The sequence below is a fragment of the Ammospiza caudacuta genome, chromosome 11 (genome assembly GCF_027887145.1).
Source record: "Ammospiza caudacuta isolate bAmmCau1 chromosome 11, bAmmCau1.pri, whole genome shotgun sequence".
NCBI lineage: Eukaryota > Metazoa > Chordata > Aves > Passeriformes > Passerellidae > Ammospiza > Ammospiza caudacuta.
In genome coordinates, this window is record NC_080603.1 from 889,842 (window position 1) to 904,590 (window position 14,749).

General features: G+C 49.8%; 1 protein-coding gene across 1 annotated transcript; it reads left to right on the top strand.

Annotated features, from left to right (window-relative positions):
- Nucleotides 1-13,577: 13,577 nt before the first annotated feature.
- Nucleotides 13,578-14,510, top strand: LOC131562404 (olfactory receptor 14J1-like). Its single transcript, XM_058812095.1, has one exon. The coding sequence runs from the start codon at nucleotides 13,578-13,580 to the stop codon at nucleotides 14,508-14,510; it is 933 nt and encodes a 310-aa protein (XP_058668078.1).
- The last annotated feature ends 239 nt before the right edge of the window (nucleotides 14,511-14,749 follow it).

The window sequence follows — 14,749 nt, forward strand, 5'->3', positions numbered from 1 at the left end:
CATTCACACCATTTTTTCCCCCAAACCAGAATTTTCCCCAAACCATTCCACCGTGACATCCCCCCTGTCCCACTGTGGGTGAGCTCAGTCCCAAACCTGACCCTGATCCTGGTCTCAATCTCACTCCATGTTTAGACACACTCACAGTTCTGTATTTATTCTCAGCCCCGTCCCAGACTCGTCTAGCCCCAGACACAATCCCAATCTGAGCCCTAAAGCCAATCCCATGTCTAGCCTTAACCCCAATCCCAGCTCTAATCCAAATCTCAGCCCCAACTCCAACACAGCCTCAGTTCCAGCCCCTTCCTAAATCCTCAGCCCCAAACCAAATCCCAGGTTCAGCCCCTCTGGGGGTTTAGGGGTGTCTCTTTCCCTCTGACCCCGATGATATTTGGGTGGGGTCACAGCAGGGCTGAGAGGGACAGAGACCCCCCTGGCCTCCACAGGTGTGAGAAGGTTGGAGAGCCCCCCCAGCCCTGAGCACCCACAGCAGTGAGAGGGACACAGAGCCCCTGGTCCCCAGCCCTGCACAGGCATTGCCTGAGGCCAGAGGGATGGAGACCCCCTGAGCATCCCCCAGGGTGAGGGGACAGGGACCCCTGAGCATCCCCTGGGCTGAGAGGGACAGAGACTGCCCTGAGCACCCCCTGGCACAGGGGTGAGAGGGAGGGAGACCCCCTAGGCATTCCCTGGGGTGAGAATGACAGAGATCTCCTGGGGAATGGCCTGGGGTGGCAGGGACAGGGACAAATGCCTGGGGAATGGCCTGGGGTGACAGGGACAGGGAAAACTCCCTCCCGCCCCTCCCAAGCCTCTCCCTGTGTGAGAGGCTCAGAGACCCCTTGAGCATCCTCTGGGCACTGGACAATTTAAAGTTGTTTCTGGTCAGAAATCAAATTTAACCCTAAAAAAACGCCTTGAATTTGCTTTTACCACAGGACACTTTTTCTGGAAATGCAAAAAAACCCCAAACTTTAATAAACTGACAAATGAAGCAAATATGTGGCAATTCCAAGTTCCATTAGTCCTGCACAGCTCCAGCTCAGCTGCTGGCACATTCTGATAAAAGAAATGTGGAAATTTGGCCGAATTCAGATAATGAAAAGGAAGGTAAAGCTCTATGTAGGTGTTTACAAAGGTGACAGGGACAAAGAGACAAATTATTCTGACATTTGGCAAAGCCCCCCAGTCTGTGAAAGAGAAAAGAGGGGCGGGCAAGGGAGAGACAGGGACAGAGATGTCCCCTGGAGCAGGGCAAGTGTGACATTGTCCTCTGTGTGTGTGGCCTTCCCAGGGTGGGGGTTTTAACATCTGATCCAGTTTGGGTAAGGGGGGTGGTGTTCACCCCCTGAGCAGGGATTACCCCACTGTTTCAGGTTGCAATGTAAGATGTAACCAAATGCATGTTTTCAATCCCCATCTTCATCAACTGCTATGAACAGGCAAGGCAGTGTTCTTTATCCCTTCCATGATTCACCCCTGATAACGCCCTCCAGGGGAGATATCTTCTGTGAATAGGCCATTGTGTGTCACTGCAGGACTGATAAAATTCCATCATCCCATTGTGGGATTCTCCGCCCAGGGGGAGGATCCAAGCATTCCTACCTGGATATAAGCTGAGGCTTTCAACACCAGGAGCAGCTTGCCTACTGGATTGCCAGAGGACAAGAGGTTCATAACCAGCACTGGACCTTCAGAGGAAGACCAGACCCTTCTACAGGATCACTGCTCTGACAGAATCATGTTCATCACTCCAACAGGACTGCAGCCACCATTGAATGGGACTGCTGCCACCACCCCGACCAAGAGGGTGTCAGGTTATATTCTGACTCTGTCAGTTTAAGGCAGTGTTTCTGTATCATTGCCTTGATCTTTATTTTCTTTTTAAATTGTAATTCTGGTTTAGACTCTCCCCCAGGTTTGCCTTCAAACCAGTATAAAAATCAATGTTCTCATCCCTTGTTTTTCTCCCAAAACAGGATTTTCCATTCCCAAATCTTGATCAGATGGAAGACGCTGCGAGGAAAAGGAAGATGCCTCAGGACACCCAGGCAGTGAGGAGGAATTCAGTGCCCCTTTCCCCCTCTCTCCTGCTCCATCTCCCAGCCCAGCACAGCCCCTGGCTGCAGGACAGCCCTGCTGCCAACCCCATCCTGCCAGGGATGCACTGGGGGAATCTTCTTCACCTTCCCTCTGGCACGGAGGCAAATCCCATCGTGTCCTTGTCCTTCCTCCCCCAGACAAGGAGCTGATGATGGAGACAAGGGAGGAAAAATCTCCATGGAAAAACCTTGTGGAAGAGGCCATTTTGAGTGACTCCACAGTGCAGAATTCCTCCCCACTGGGGAGGAAAATCTCCAAAGATACTGAAGGAGGAGGGGCTGCAAACCCAGCCCAGGTTACTCTGAGGAGGAAAGACCCACCCTGTGCCAGGAAGGTGGACAGAGCTTCAGCCAGAGCTCAGAGCTGGTGCTCCATGAGCAGCTTCGTCATGGGGAGAAGTCCTACAAGTGCTTGGAGTGTGGGAAGAGCTTCAGGCAGAGAAGCACCCTGATCAACCACTAGATGAGCCACACTGGGGAATGGCCCTACAAGTGTGGGGAATGTGGGAAGGGCTTCAGCTGCAGGTCCCACCTCCTCACCCACCAACGTATACACACTGGGGAGAAGCCTTATGAGTGTCTTGAGTGTCAGAAGAGGTTTCGGATCAGCTCCGATCTCTGCCCCCAGCAGATTCACACTGGGGAGAGGCCCTTCCACTGCCCTGAATGCGGGAAGGGCTTCAAGCACAACTCCAACCTCGTCACCCACCGGCACATCCACACTGGGGAGAGGCCCTAGGAGTGTCCCCAGTGTATGAAGAGTGTTACCCAGAACTCTGCCTTGACCAGTCACCAATGGAGGCACCGGTAAGGGAAGGCCTGCTGGTGTGCCAAGTGCAGGAGGATTTTTGTGCACTGCCCCAACTTCATCCATCATTAGAGGATCCATGTTGTGAAGACCCCTGGTGATCCACTTTCCCTGTGATCTATGTGGGGAAGACACCTGTCCCTTGTCCTGCCCCTCCCAGTGACATGATGTGGCAATGAAAAACATGAGGGTCTGGCCATGGCCATGTCATTACATTCACTCCCACCTCAGGTCACTGCCAGGGGCAGGAAAGGGACTCTCTCTCTCCCTGAGAAGAAGGGTGTCCTTTCCAGGAAGGGGAAATTGTGGCCAGGAAGACCCAGTGAGTTCTGTTTTCATTTTTCCTGTAAACAGTTTTATTTATCCCTTCTGTTATCAATATTGTTTCTGTTCCATTTGTTCCTGATCTCATTGCTGTTCCCAATAAATCGTTCTTATCCCAGCCTGGGATCTTTGCCTTTTGTGCTTTCCATGGGAGGTGGGAGGGCAGTGAGGGCAGCGCAGTTTAAGCGGGAGGAGGAAATTGGGGAATCCCATTCCTGAACCCCGGCCCATGGAAACCGAGCATCCCAGCTGGTCCCAGCCCTGGTGGCCATGGCAACAGCCTTGGGAGCAGGTCCCTGGCTGGGGCTGTGGGAACCTCTTCCCTCTGGTGCCCAGGGACAGGAGTGGAGGGAACGGCTGCAGCTGAGTCGGGGCAGGCTCAGGTTGGATGTCAGGAAAAGGTTTTTGCCCAGAGGCTGCTGGGGCCCTGCCCAGGCTCCCCAGGGAAGGGTCCCAGCTCCAGGGCTCTCTGAGCTCCAGCAGCGTTTGGACAGCACTGCCAGGCCCAGGCTGGCATTGTTGGGGTGTCCTGTGCAGGGCCAGCAGTTGGACTTGAGGATCCTGATGGGTCCCTCCCAGCTCAGCCAATTCTGTGGTTCTGGGATCCCATGAGCCGGGGGATGGGGCTGCCAATGGTTGCCATGGCAACGGGCTCTGGCTGCAGGCCTGAGCTGGTGTCCATGGCAACCTCCCCTGGCATGGGTTCTCCATGGAGCTGCACAGGGACTGACCATAGCAACAGGGGCTGGTGATCGTTGCCATGGAAACTGACCATAGCAATAGGGGCCTGGTGATGGTTGCCTGCTAAGGATCAGATTTGTCACAGGCCCTCAGAGGGGTTCCATGGGGACTTTCCAAGAGTCTCCAGGCTGTTCCAGAGCTGGAATATCAGAGGCAGAGACAGGGGCTCCATGGACACCTCCCAGGGCTTTCTGGGGATGGTAAAGAGCCCTGTGGTCAGAGGCAGTCACAGCCATTCCATGGTGTCATCCCAGGGGACCTTGGCCTGCAAAGGCACCAATCTGTCACAGGCACTCACGGAGGCTCCACGGTGACATCCCAGGAGTCCCGAGGCTGCCAAAGAGCTGGGATGTCCCAGACACTCACAGGGCTTCCTGTCATGGACACAGTGGGAGCTTCAGGCAAAATTTATTAGATAAGCTCCTGATGGGTCTCGAGCTTCAGAAGGGAGCCCCAACAGACCCCACAGATCCCAAAATATCACCATTCAATCAGAGATGACACAGACTCAGATCACAAGTCTAAGGTCTAAAAGCCACCCTTTTTTCAATCCTCTTCTTTTATACCTTAGTTTGCTAGAGGTGGACTTCATTGTTCATTTAATCAACACATTTCACATGATTGGCTATTAATAAGACAACACTCTTCATTAAACAATTTTATGGAAAAAAACATTCTATTATAAATATTGTCAAGGTGCCATTTATTGATATTTGTTTTATCCTGGGCCTTTCTGGGGGCTCTCTGGATGTGGGAAACCCTCCTGTAGCAGTTCTGTGCCAGGTAAAAGGAGATGCAACAGACTTTTTTGGTCTTCAGCTTCTTGTTTAATGTTAACTTCTCTAAAGTTTTGCATGCTGTGCACACCAGGCTCAGCACACAGGACAAATACCTCAAAATGGCTCAAAAATGTACGGTTTCAAGGTCTTTTAAAGTTTTCTCAACCAATTAACTCTTAAAACATACATTATTTCTACTTATCTACACATAATTAATCCCTTGACTGTCCACATAACCTCTACACTGTGCTTTCCTTGATCAATCACCCTGTGCCACCTACACTGAAGAAAATGGAATAGATGATGAAGAAGAAGACAGGGACTACATCCAAATCCCTCCATCTTGCTTCCTATCTACATCATATTAAAAATCCCAAAACCTAAATTTCTCACCCAAGTGACATACTATACTACCCTCTAATCTATTTCAGACTTTGGTAAATTCTAATCTGTCTCAAAGTCCTGGAAGTGCTCTCCATGGGGGAAGGTTAAAGGCAGTGTTTCTCTGGGGGTCAGGATGCCTCAGAGCAGACAGAGAAATATTCCCTGTGCCCTGGATTCCCATACATTTAACCTAAAAACCTTTAACCCTTAACATGAAGTTACCAAAAATGTTCCAGGTAAGTAGGATTAGAAGGAGAAAAAATAGAGAACAACAGAAAGACAGAAGTCTATAGAACAACACACACATACGTACCAGCTACTTGGGTTCCAGCATCTCGAACACAGAAACCCCAAGAGAAGACAGGATCCAGGCCATGGCCTGGCCTCATGCTCTGGCTTTTAACTCCCTGGACCTTCATGGGCCCACCCCTGGGGTGGGACTGCCAGTTGCTTGTCCAGTCAGACCCAGGGTAGCACCAGCTGCTAGTGTGTGATTGATTGACAGCTCAGCCAATCAGAGCAGGGTTAGCACAGCGTTTGCTATGTGATTGACAGCTCTGCCAGGCCCCTGCTGGGGGCGGGGCTCTGATCCACCACAAACCAAGGCCTGACCCAGCCCTGGCTCCACACAGGCATTCCGAGCATCCCAAGGTGTCTCGGGATATTGATCTCATCCAGCCTCTGACAGCGACCATGGTGACGCTACGGAACCTCATGGAACCATGGGTCAGTTGTGACCATGGAGATCCATGGAAACGATGGTGAGACTACGGAACCTCCTGGAATCAAGGAGACCATTGTGCAAATCATGGGCCTCTATAGAAGCAGGGGTCAATGATCAAAAGTGGGGCCCATAGAAACAAGGAGCCATTGTGACACAGCAAGGCCACTTGGAGCCCAGGGACCCCTGTGACTCTGTTGGGTCTCATGAAACCAAGAAGCCATTGTGACATTGCAAGACCTCATGGAATCAAGGATTACACTGTGACAGTGTGGGCACCAATGAAGTCAATGGAACATGGAGCAAGTCTGCCTGGTTTGGACTCCTGGTATCTGTCTGACAGGTCCCACTGAATTTGACATGTCAAGGGTTACTTCCCATCTGACCGTGAAGCACTGGGGCTCTGTGCTTTTATTCCTATGGAAAAGAACTGTCTTTCTTGTCTAGATGCCCATGGCCAAAATTGGGATTCTGTGTCTAAAATTCTCTATATCCAAGGGTTACTCCCAGACAAAATCTGCCCATACAGTCAAGTCTGGCTAGACTTGACCTCTGGTGACTGCCTCTCATCTGATCCTGCACCACTGGGGCTCACTTGTTTCCTTCCTATGGAGACCATTGTGAAAATGCGGAGCATTGTGGAACCAATAGGCCATGGTGACACTGCAGGCTCTTGTGGAACCTGTTCCACTGTAGGAACTTGTGGAACCAAGGGGAACAGTGAGAGCATGCAGGATACCTTGGATCCAAGGTAACACTGTGGGGCCTGGTGGAACCAAGAACATCTTTCTGTTCTCTTGGAACCAAGAACGTGTGGCCCAGTTGGGCCACACGGTCCCAACGGGCCAGTGTGAAGCAGCGGGGCTTTGTGGAACCAAGAGGCCATTGCTGCATTTCAGGGTCTTGTGGAGCCAAAGGGCCATTGTGATCCTGCAGGGCACTGTGGATCCATGGAGAGCACTGTGATATTGCAAGGCCCCATAGAATCACAGAGACCATTGTGACACTGTGGGGCCCCATGGAACCAAAGGAACATTGTGACCCTGCAGGGCCTCATGGAAGGAAGGGGCCGTTGTAACACTATGGAAACTTGTGGAACCAAGCCATTGTTACACTGCAGGGCCCTGCGGAAGCAAGGGAACATGAAACAGGTGTGGCTGCCTTGGTCTCCCAGGGGTCACCTGAACGGGGCCGTTGTAACACTATGGAAACTTGTGGCACTGTGGGGCCTTGTGGAAACCTGGAGACCATTAAGATGTTTAAGGATTTTTGTAATCAAGGGGCCGTTATGACACCTGAGAGCATCATGGAAGCAGAGAACCATTGTGGAACTGCAAGGCCTCATGGAAACAAAGAGCCATTGTTACACTGCAGGGCCCTGCGGAAGCAAGGGAACATGAAACAGATGTGGCTGCCTTGGTCTCCCAGGGGTCACCTGAACGGGGCCGTTGTAACACTATGGAAACTTGTGGCACTGTGGGGCCTTGTGGAAACCTGGAGACCATTAAGATGTTTAAGGATTTTTGTAATCAAGGGGCCGTTATGACACCTGAGAGCATCATGGAAGCAGAGAACCATTGTGGAACTGCAAGGCCTCATGGAAACAAAGAGCCATTGTTACACTGCAGGGCCCTGCGGAAGCAAGGGAACATGAAACAGATGTGGCTGCCTTGGTCTCCCAGGGGTCACCTGAACGGTCTGGCTGACCTTGGAATGTGGAAGGCCACTCCCATCTGCCCCTGAAACACTGAGGCTCTGGGCTTTCCTTTGTATGGGAAAGGACTGTCCATTTTTTCCAGGTATCCATGGCCAAAATTTGGATTCCACTTCCAAATTTCTGTGTATCCAAGGATTGCTGCCGGACAAAAGCTGCCAGGACAGACAGGTCTGGCTGTTCTTTAACTCCTGAGTGCCAGAACTCACCTATGCACCAAGCCCTGTGTTAGCATTCAAAAACACATAATCATGTAGGGATTATATGCGGTGCTTTTTATTTAAGAGCTCTGGGAATTGGGGTATTACCCAAATCTGATTCCGACCATACATCCAAAATGATCATGTGTTATACTCTATCATTATATAACTTTCATGTTAATTGTTAAACTTATATTGTTCTATTGTATACATAGATTTCAGCTAAGCTCAGCCCCCTTCTGAATTTCCAACATAGTTTCTCATTATTCTTCTTATGGTTATATAATATTTATATTTAATTACAAAACAATCATCCCATCTAACAATGATGTAATTTATCATACTGCTTACACAGGTGCAGTTGATCTGGGAAAACACAAAGCTTAACATTTTAGATTCTATCTTTAACTTTTTCCAGGACTCCACTATCAATTGGAAAAGATTCTGTGTTTTGCTTTATATAGAAAAAATCATCCTTCTCCTGCCACAAATGTCTGAAATTAAAGCTCCACTTTCATAATTCCGAATATCCAAGGGTTGCTCCAAGCACACCTGCCAGGACAGACAGATCAGGCTTGCCTTGATCTCTGGTGGTTGCTGTTCATCAGCTCCTGAAACATGAGAGCTCCATGGTATCCTTCCTATGGAGACCAATGTGACATTTGTAAGCCTTGTGAAATGAAGGGGCCATTGTGACACTGCAGAGCACCATGGATCCAAGGGACCATTGTGACACTGTGGGGCCTCGTGGAACCAAGGACATCACTGTGGCTCTGTTGGGCCACATGGTGCCAAGGGGCCAGAGCAAAGCAGCGGTGTGGGAGTTAGCCCAGCTGTAACTCAGAGTCAGACAGATTATACCCCAGAAGACCTGGGCGCAAGTTTCAAGCCCTGGGAATCATTCGTTTAACTTAAGGTGAGTTTGAGTGTTCCCTCATATGCCTTTAGTGTTGTTATGCTAAGTTGTCCAAGTTCTCCTCCCCTACTGGTTACTTGTTTTCCCTCTGTGATTTTTGTTCTAGAGTGTTCTACCCCCAAGTGTATATATTGTTACTTCGCCTTTATCTCAGATCTTTGGATCCCACCCCTTGTACTGTGCTTGACTTCTCCATGTTTATTGTTTTTCACCCTGTTATTAAAGGTTTTTTTTGGCAACTCCATTGATCCTGCTTGTAGAAGCATCAGGGGGTAGGACAGTTGGGACGGACAGAGGCGAGAGATCTCTGAAGTCAGGTCTTGGAACTTGTGGTTTATTGCAATGGGTGTGAGTGCAGGGGCCTTGTTTGGAGCTGCCAGCCACAGCTCGGAGCAGGCCCATAAGAGGGGCTTGAAAGAGGTGCCCAAAATGGATACCCAAAAGAGGAGGGGAGTTCCCATTACAATACAATAAATCTTCTTTTGTGCTGCATATTCTAATTTTCACTAACCAATCTAGTACAAGATACAAATCTTTAAGCATTTACATACAGCCTATAAGAATCATTACATTACCATACTGTGTTACATTTTAAATCCTAAAAACTACTCTTTGGACCCCTTCTGCCAAGCTAGTAGGGTCTGCTCTGACCCTTGGACCTGTCTGCAAGCAGAGGGTATTGTTTCATCAAAAGAAGATTACTTTCAGCCAGCCATACCATTGTTTTCCATTTGTTCAGTAACTAAGGCTTGGTGTCTCAAAGCTTGCTTTCATTTCAATCTCACTTATAGTTTCCATATTCTCAAAATCTTTTGCCAGGCGATCATATTTATAAGGCTTTCCTGTTTCATCTTCCCCAGCATCTGGTCCTTTTCATTTTCACCACCATTGCCCTGAAGTTGAGGAACTAGAAAGGTTTGTCACAGTCACCCTCATTGTGACTTTTGGCGCCCAAACAGGGACCCTGACGTTGAATCATGTCAGCTGGGGTGAACTGGTGGATAGGCCAGTGTCCCCTGTGATTTTGGATTGTGCCAGCCTGGCAGATTCATCATTGCTTCGAGGGACCTTGGCCAGGATCTGCAGGGACAATGATGGTTTCACCGGTGAAGGATTGCAGGTGGGTTTGGGAAAATGCAAGACATTCATTGCCCATTTTGCTGCTGTGTTTTTATCGTATGAGCTCACATCCCATTATTAAATTGGAGTGTTCAGTGGCTGTTCCCCCTAAGGTGGATAAAAAGAAAAATGGGCAGCCAGATGTCCAAAGTAGAAAGGAGCATATATGGATGCTTTGTTAATTCTCACTGATCATGCCAAAATATTTACAAAGAGCAAATTAAAATCAATTGTGAGGTGGATCATTAAAATTTTTCCAGATGCCCCTGCTGAAAAAATCTATACTACCAAATTTTGGGACTCAGTGGGAGTTAAATTATACAACCTTTCAATCTAAAGGGACCCCATTGTACCCCACATACTCCCCATCTCCCACACCATTCTTGAGACCCTTCACCAGCAAGCAGTGTGTCGAAAACTCAATCGATTGGTAACTCCTAACTCAGGACCTCCTCTCAAACCTGCATTTCTTGGACCTTCCACGATGCTCCAAGATGGTGATGAACACACCCTCTTGGAGCACTGTGACCTGGAGACTCGAGATGGAAGGAGCCTGAATGTGGCCTGACCATCCTCCTGCCATCTTGGCTCCTCCACTTCCTGCTATCACAACATTCTCTTCCACCCAGAACGAACCTCCAGACTCTACCGCCTTGACTGTGGGTCATGCCCCCACTGCCAATTATTCCACCTTCACCCTGGGCCATGCCTCCAGAACTCCACCCTAGAAGTCCACCATCTAATTATGGAAGGAGACTGGGAAACAGTTAGGAAACTCCTTGTTGCACCCATATGTTATGAAGGAAGGGGGCAGAATCCCAGGTCTCAGCCACTGGTTTATGGGGAAATCAAGGATCTTAAAAGGCAGCTAAAGAGCATAGGAAGGACTTACTTTGTTTTAATGGGCTAATGACAGCCATGTTTACAGCACATGCCCTAACTCCCTGATTTAAAATATATTATGACCATTTTGTTATCACCTACAGAATACACCCTGTGGGAAGGGGGATGGAAGTGTTTACTTAATGAATTAATAGCAGACTATGCTAATAATGATGCAAGGGTGGAATTGACAATCAACCATATAGCTGGAGAAAGACAACACAGCCTACCAGATGATCAGGCAGCAGGCATCCCCAGAGAAGTATTGGATGATATCAAAGAGATGGCTTTGAAAGCTGCAATCCAGGTATCAGATGATAGCACCCTCAATTTGGACTACCTTGGGTGGCTGCAGCTAAAGCTTTAGGACAATTAGACCATCTTGGGTGCCTGTTAAGTAAGCAAAACAATGCTACCTCTCACACATTGAGTGGCGTGCTCTCAGACATAGAGACCATCAGACATGCCACCTTGCAGAACAGTGATAGAGTTTTTACTCTGGGCACATGGGCATGGCCGAGTAGACTCTGAGGGCGTGTGTTGCATGAACCTCTGCAGCCACAGTGAGTCAATCCACAAGAGCATTCAAGTACTGAATGAAGAGTTCAAGAAGCTTCAAGTGGAAAACAAAGACTAGTTCAAAAAACTCTTCCAATACAAGGAACTGAAGGGTTGGATGATGTCTAGCTAAAACAGGATTATTAATTCTCTTAGTGGTTGTTGTTGTATTGTTAATTGTCCCATGTTTGTTTGGATGCTTTCAGAAAGTCTTACAAAATTCTTTCAGTTCCATCTTTGTTGTAAAAGAGAAAGGGGGAAGATACCCAACACAGGCTCCTCATGGACTTCTTGAAAGAGAGAATTGGAGGCCAGGATGGCACAAAAACTTCTCAGAGACTCGATGTGGGAAGGAAAATTCTTAAAAGTACTTAAAACTCTTCTTAAATCCATAAAGTACCTTAAAAACCTTCAGTATCTCAAGGCATTAATGAGCCTCACCGAGTGTAAGTACAAAGCTCTCAAGGGACACGTTAAAGCAGATAACTGGGGCCATGACTGCACAAACCTCTCACAGAGGCTGTATCAGAAGGGAAATACCAAGTACCTTGAAATAACTGAAGTACCTTGAAGCATTAATGAGCCCCACTGAGTGTTGCTACTCACAAATCCTCTCCAGGGACTAATTAAAGCAGATAATTGGAGGCCATGGTTGCACAGACCTCTCAGAGACTCCAAGGCAAAAGCCAAACACAAAGTCCTTTGAAAAACTGCAGTCCCTGCAGGGAGCATTAAGGAGTCCCCACAGGGCCATTCGTGAGCCAGGCTCCCCAGGGAATCCTTCCAGCAGATCTTTAAGGCCACTGGGATGTGGGCTAACGGGGGATGCTGAGGGCAGGACAAGGGGCTGACAGTGCCCAGCCTGGCTGGGGCTGTGCCAGGAGGCCCCAGTGCCTCAGGACAAGGTTTCTTCTCCCAGCCCTTGGTGGCACAGACCATGCTGCTGTGCCCCAGGGCACCAAGGCTTGGCTTCTCTTTGTCCCCACCTGTCATCACTGCCTCCAGTTCTCTGCTCTGCCTGGGGCCTGGGGACATTTTCTCAGTTGTGTTCCTCAGTGGGACCCATTAAAAGTCCAAGAAACTTTGGAGTTGGATTCTGCCTTGGAGTTCTGGAGAGGTTTCTTCAGCTCCCTCTCAGGGACTGACATTCAAAGCCTGACCACAAAGCCCCAGAGGCTCATTAAAGTCATGGTGCTGTGTCTGTGCTGCTGAGCTGGGCTGGGCTCCTGGCACAGAGGCAGGTCCTGGTAACCAAGAAGAGCTTCAAAAGCACATTTCTCTTGATGAGCAGCTCTTCTGCCAGCCCAGCAGGGCTGGGGCATTGCCTGCAGCCACCCCGGGCACAGCACAGAGAGCTTCATACAGTAGGGGCTGGGAAGGTGCTGAGAAGTGTCTGGGGCAGAATCACTGCCAGCCCTTGGCACAGGAACCGCTGGCTGCAGGACAATGCAGCTGCAGCTCCTGGAGTGATCTCCTGAAGCTGGACCATCCCAATGCCTACAGACCCTGTGAGTACATTCTCTGATTGTCTCTTGTGCAGAGCAGCCAGGGGTGCCCAGGGCTGTCCTGCAGAGCAGGGTCCTGCAGCCCAGGGCGCTGTGCTGGGGCAGGGACTCTGCCGCCTGCCAGGGACATCTGTCAGCCAGCCCTGGCAGCTGCTCCCAGCACTGGGGGACAAGATCTGCGGGAACAGAGACAGCTGCTAAGGCTTGGGAGGGCTGTCATGGTGTGGTGAGGATGCTGCATTGTTCAGGACTGCTCCCAGCATGGCATTGAACTGCAGAACATTTCCAAGTAGATTATACAGGGAGCGGAGCAAGGCAGGAGCTGCATTAAAGGGAAAATCCTGCTTTTTTAAACTACTGGTCTGGGTTGCCTTGATGGGAAATTGCAAGTAGATATTCATCTGGCAGTCCAGGATGAGAAAAAAATTTTTTCTCAGATGTTGCTAAATGAGGCAGTGACAGAAATCAGCACAGGGCCCCTTAGAAGCTGCATCAGTCTCATTTATCCAGTGTCCTCAGGGTTGCTCTGATGTTGCCATCAGAGCCTGCAGTGCCAGAGCTGCCCCTGGGCAGTGCCTGATCTGGCAGAGGTCTGCAGGGCAGAGCTGAGCCCCCAGGGCTGGGCTGGGCTCTGGCAGCACTGGCAGGGCCCAGCCCTGGGAACAGGGAAGCAGCGGCTGGCAGGGACAGCTCCAGGCAGCAGAGCCCCGGACAGGCAGTGGGGGGAAAGTGCTCCCAGGCTGTGCTGGGATATTTAAAGTCCTCTCCAAACCAATTATTCCATGAATACTTTTTTTACAGATCCCCAAGCCAAGGCACAGGAAATGTCCAACAGCAGCTCCATCAGCCACTTCCTCCTGCTGGCATTGGCAGACACACCGCAGCTGCAGCTCCTGCACTTCTGCCTCTTGCTGGGCATCTCCCTGGCTGCCCTCCTGGGCAACGGCCTCATCATCAGCGCCATAGCCTGTGGCCACCATTTGCACATGCCCATGTTCTTCTTCCTGCTCAACCTGGCCCTCAGTGACCTGGGCTCCATCTGCACCACTGTCCCCAAAGCCATGCACAATTCCCTCTGGGACACCAGGAACATCTCCTACACTGGATGTGCTGCTCAGGTCTTTCTGGTTTTCTTCTTTCTTGGATCAGAATATTACCTCCTGACCTTTATGTGCTACGACCGCTACGTATCCATCTGCAAACCCCTGCACTACGAGACCCTCCTGGGCAGCAGAGCTTGTGCCCACATGGCAGCAGCTGCCTGGGCCAGTGCCTTTCTCACTGCTGTCATGCACACAGCCACTATATTTTCCCTGCCCCTGTGCCATGGCAATGCCCTGGGCCAATTCTTCTGTGAGGTACCCCAGATCCTCAAGCTCACCTGTTCACACTCAAACCTCAGGGAATTTGGGCTCCTTGGGTTTTCAATCTGTTTGGAATTTGGTTGTTTTGTGTTCATTGTTTTCTCTTATGTGCAGATCTTCAGGGCTGTGCTGAGGATCCCCTCTGAGCAGGGACGACACAAAGCCTTTTCCACCTGCCTCCCTCACCTGACTGTGGTCTCTCTGTTCGTCAGCACGGCAGTGTTTGCCTACCTGAAGCCCCCCTCCATGTCCTCCCCATCCCTGGATCTGGCCCTGTCAGCTCTGTACTCGGTGGTGCCTCCAGTCCTGAACCCCCTCATCTACAGCCTGAGGAACCAGGAGCTCAAGGCTGCAGTGTGGAGACTGATGACTGGATGGTTTCAGAGACATTAAACTGCTGGCCAATTTCTGCCAATCACTTGTACTAAAAGACATCTTTCATACTTCTTGTTGCTTTGGTTGTGGTTTGTTCTTTTTTCCTTTGTATTAGTTTTTCATATTGTCCACAAAGAAATGTCATTGTTTTTGCCATTTCTCATTTTGTGTCTCTCCACCTTGAGAGAGTGGAGAGTGAGAGAGTGTCTCTCCACCCTGTGGCCAGAGACTGTGTCAATGAGGGGCTGCACTCTTGG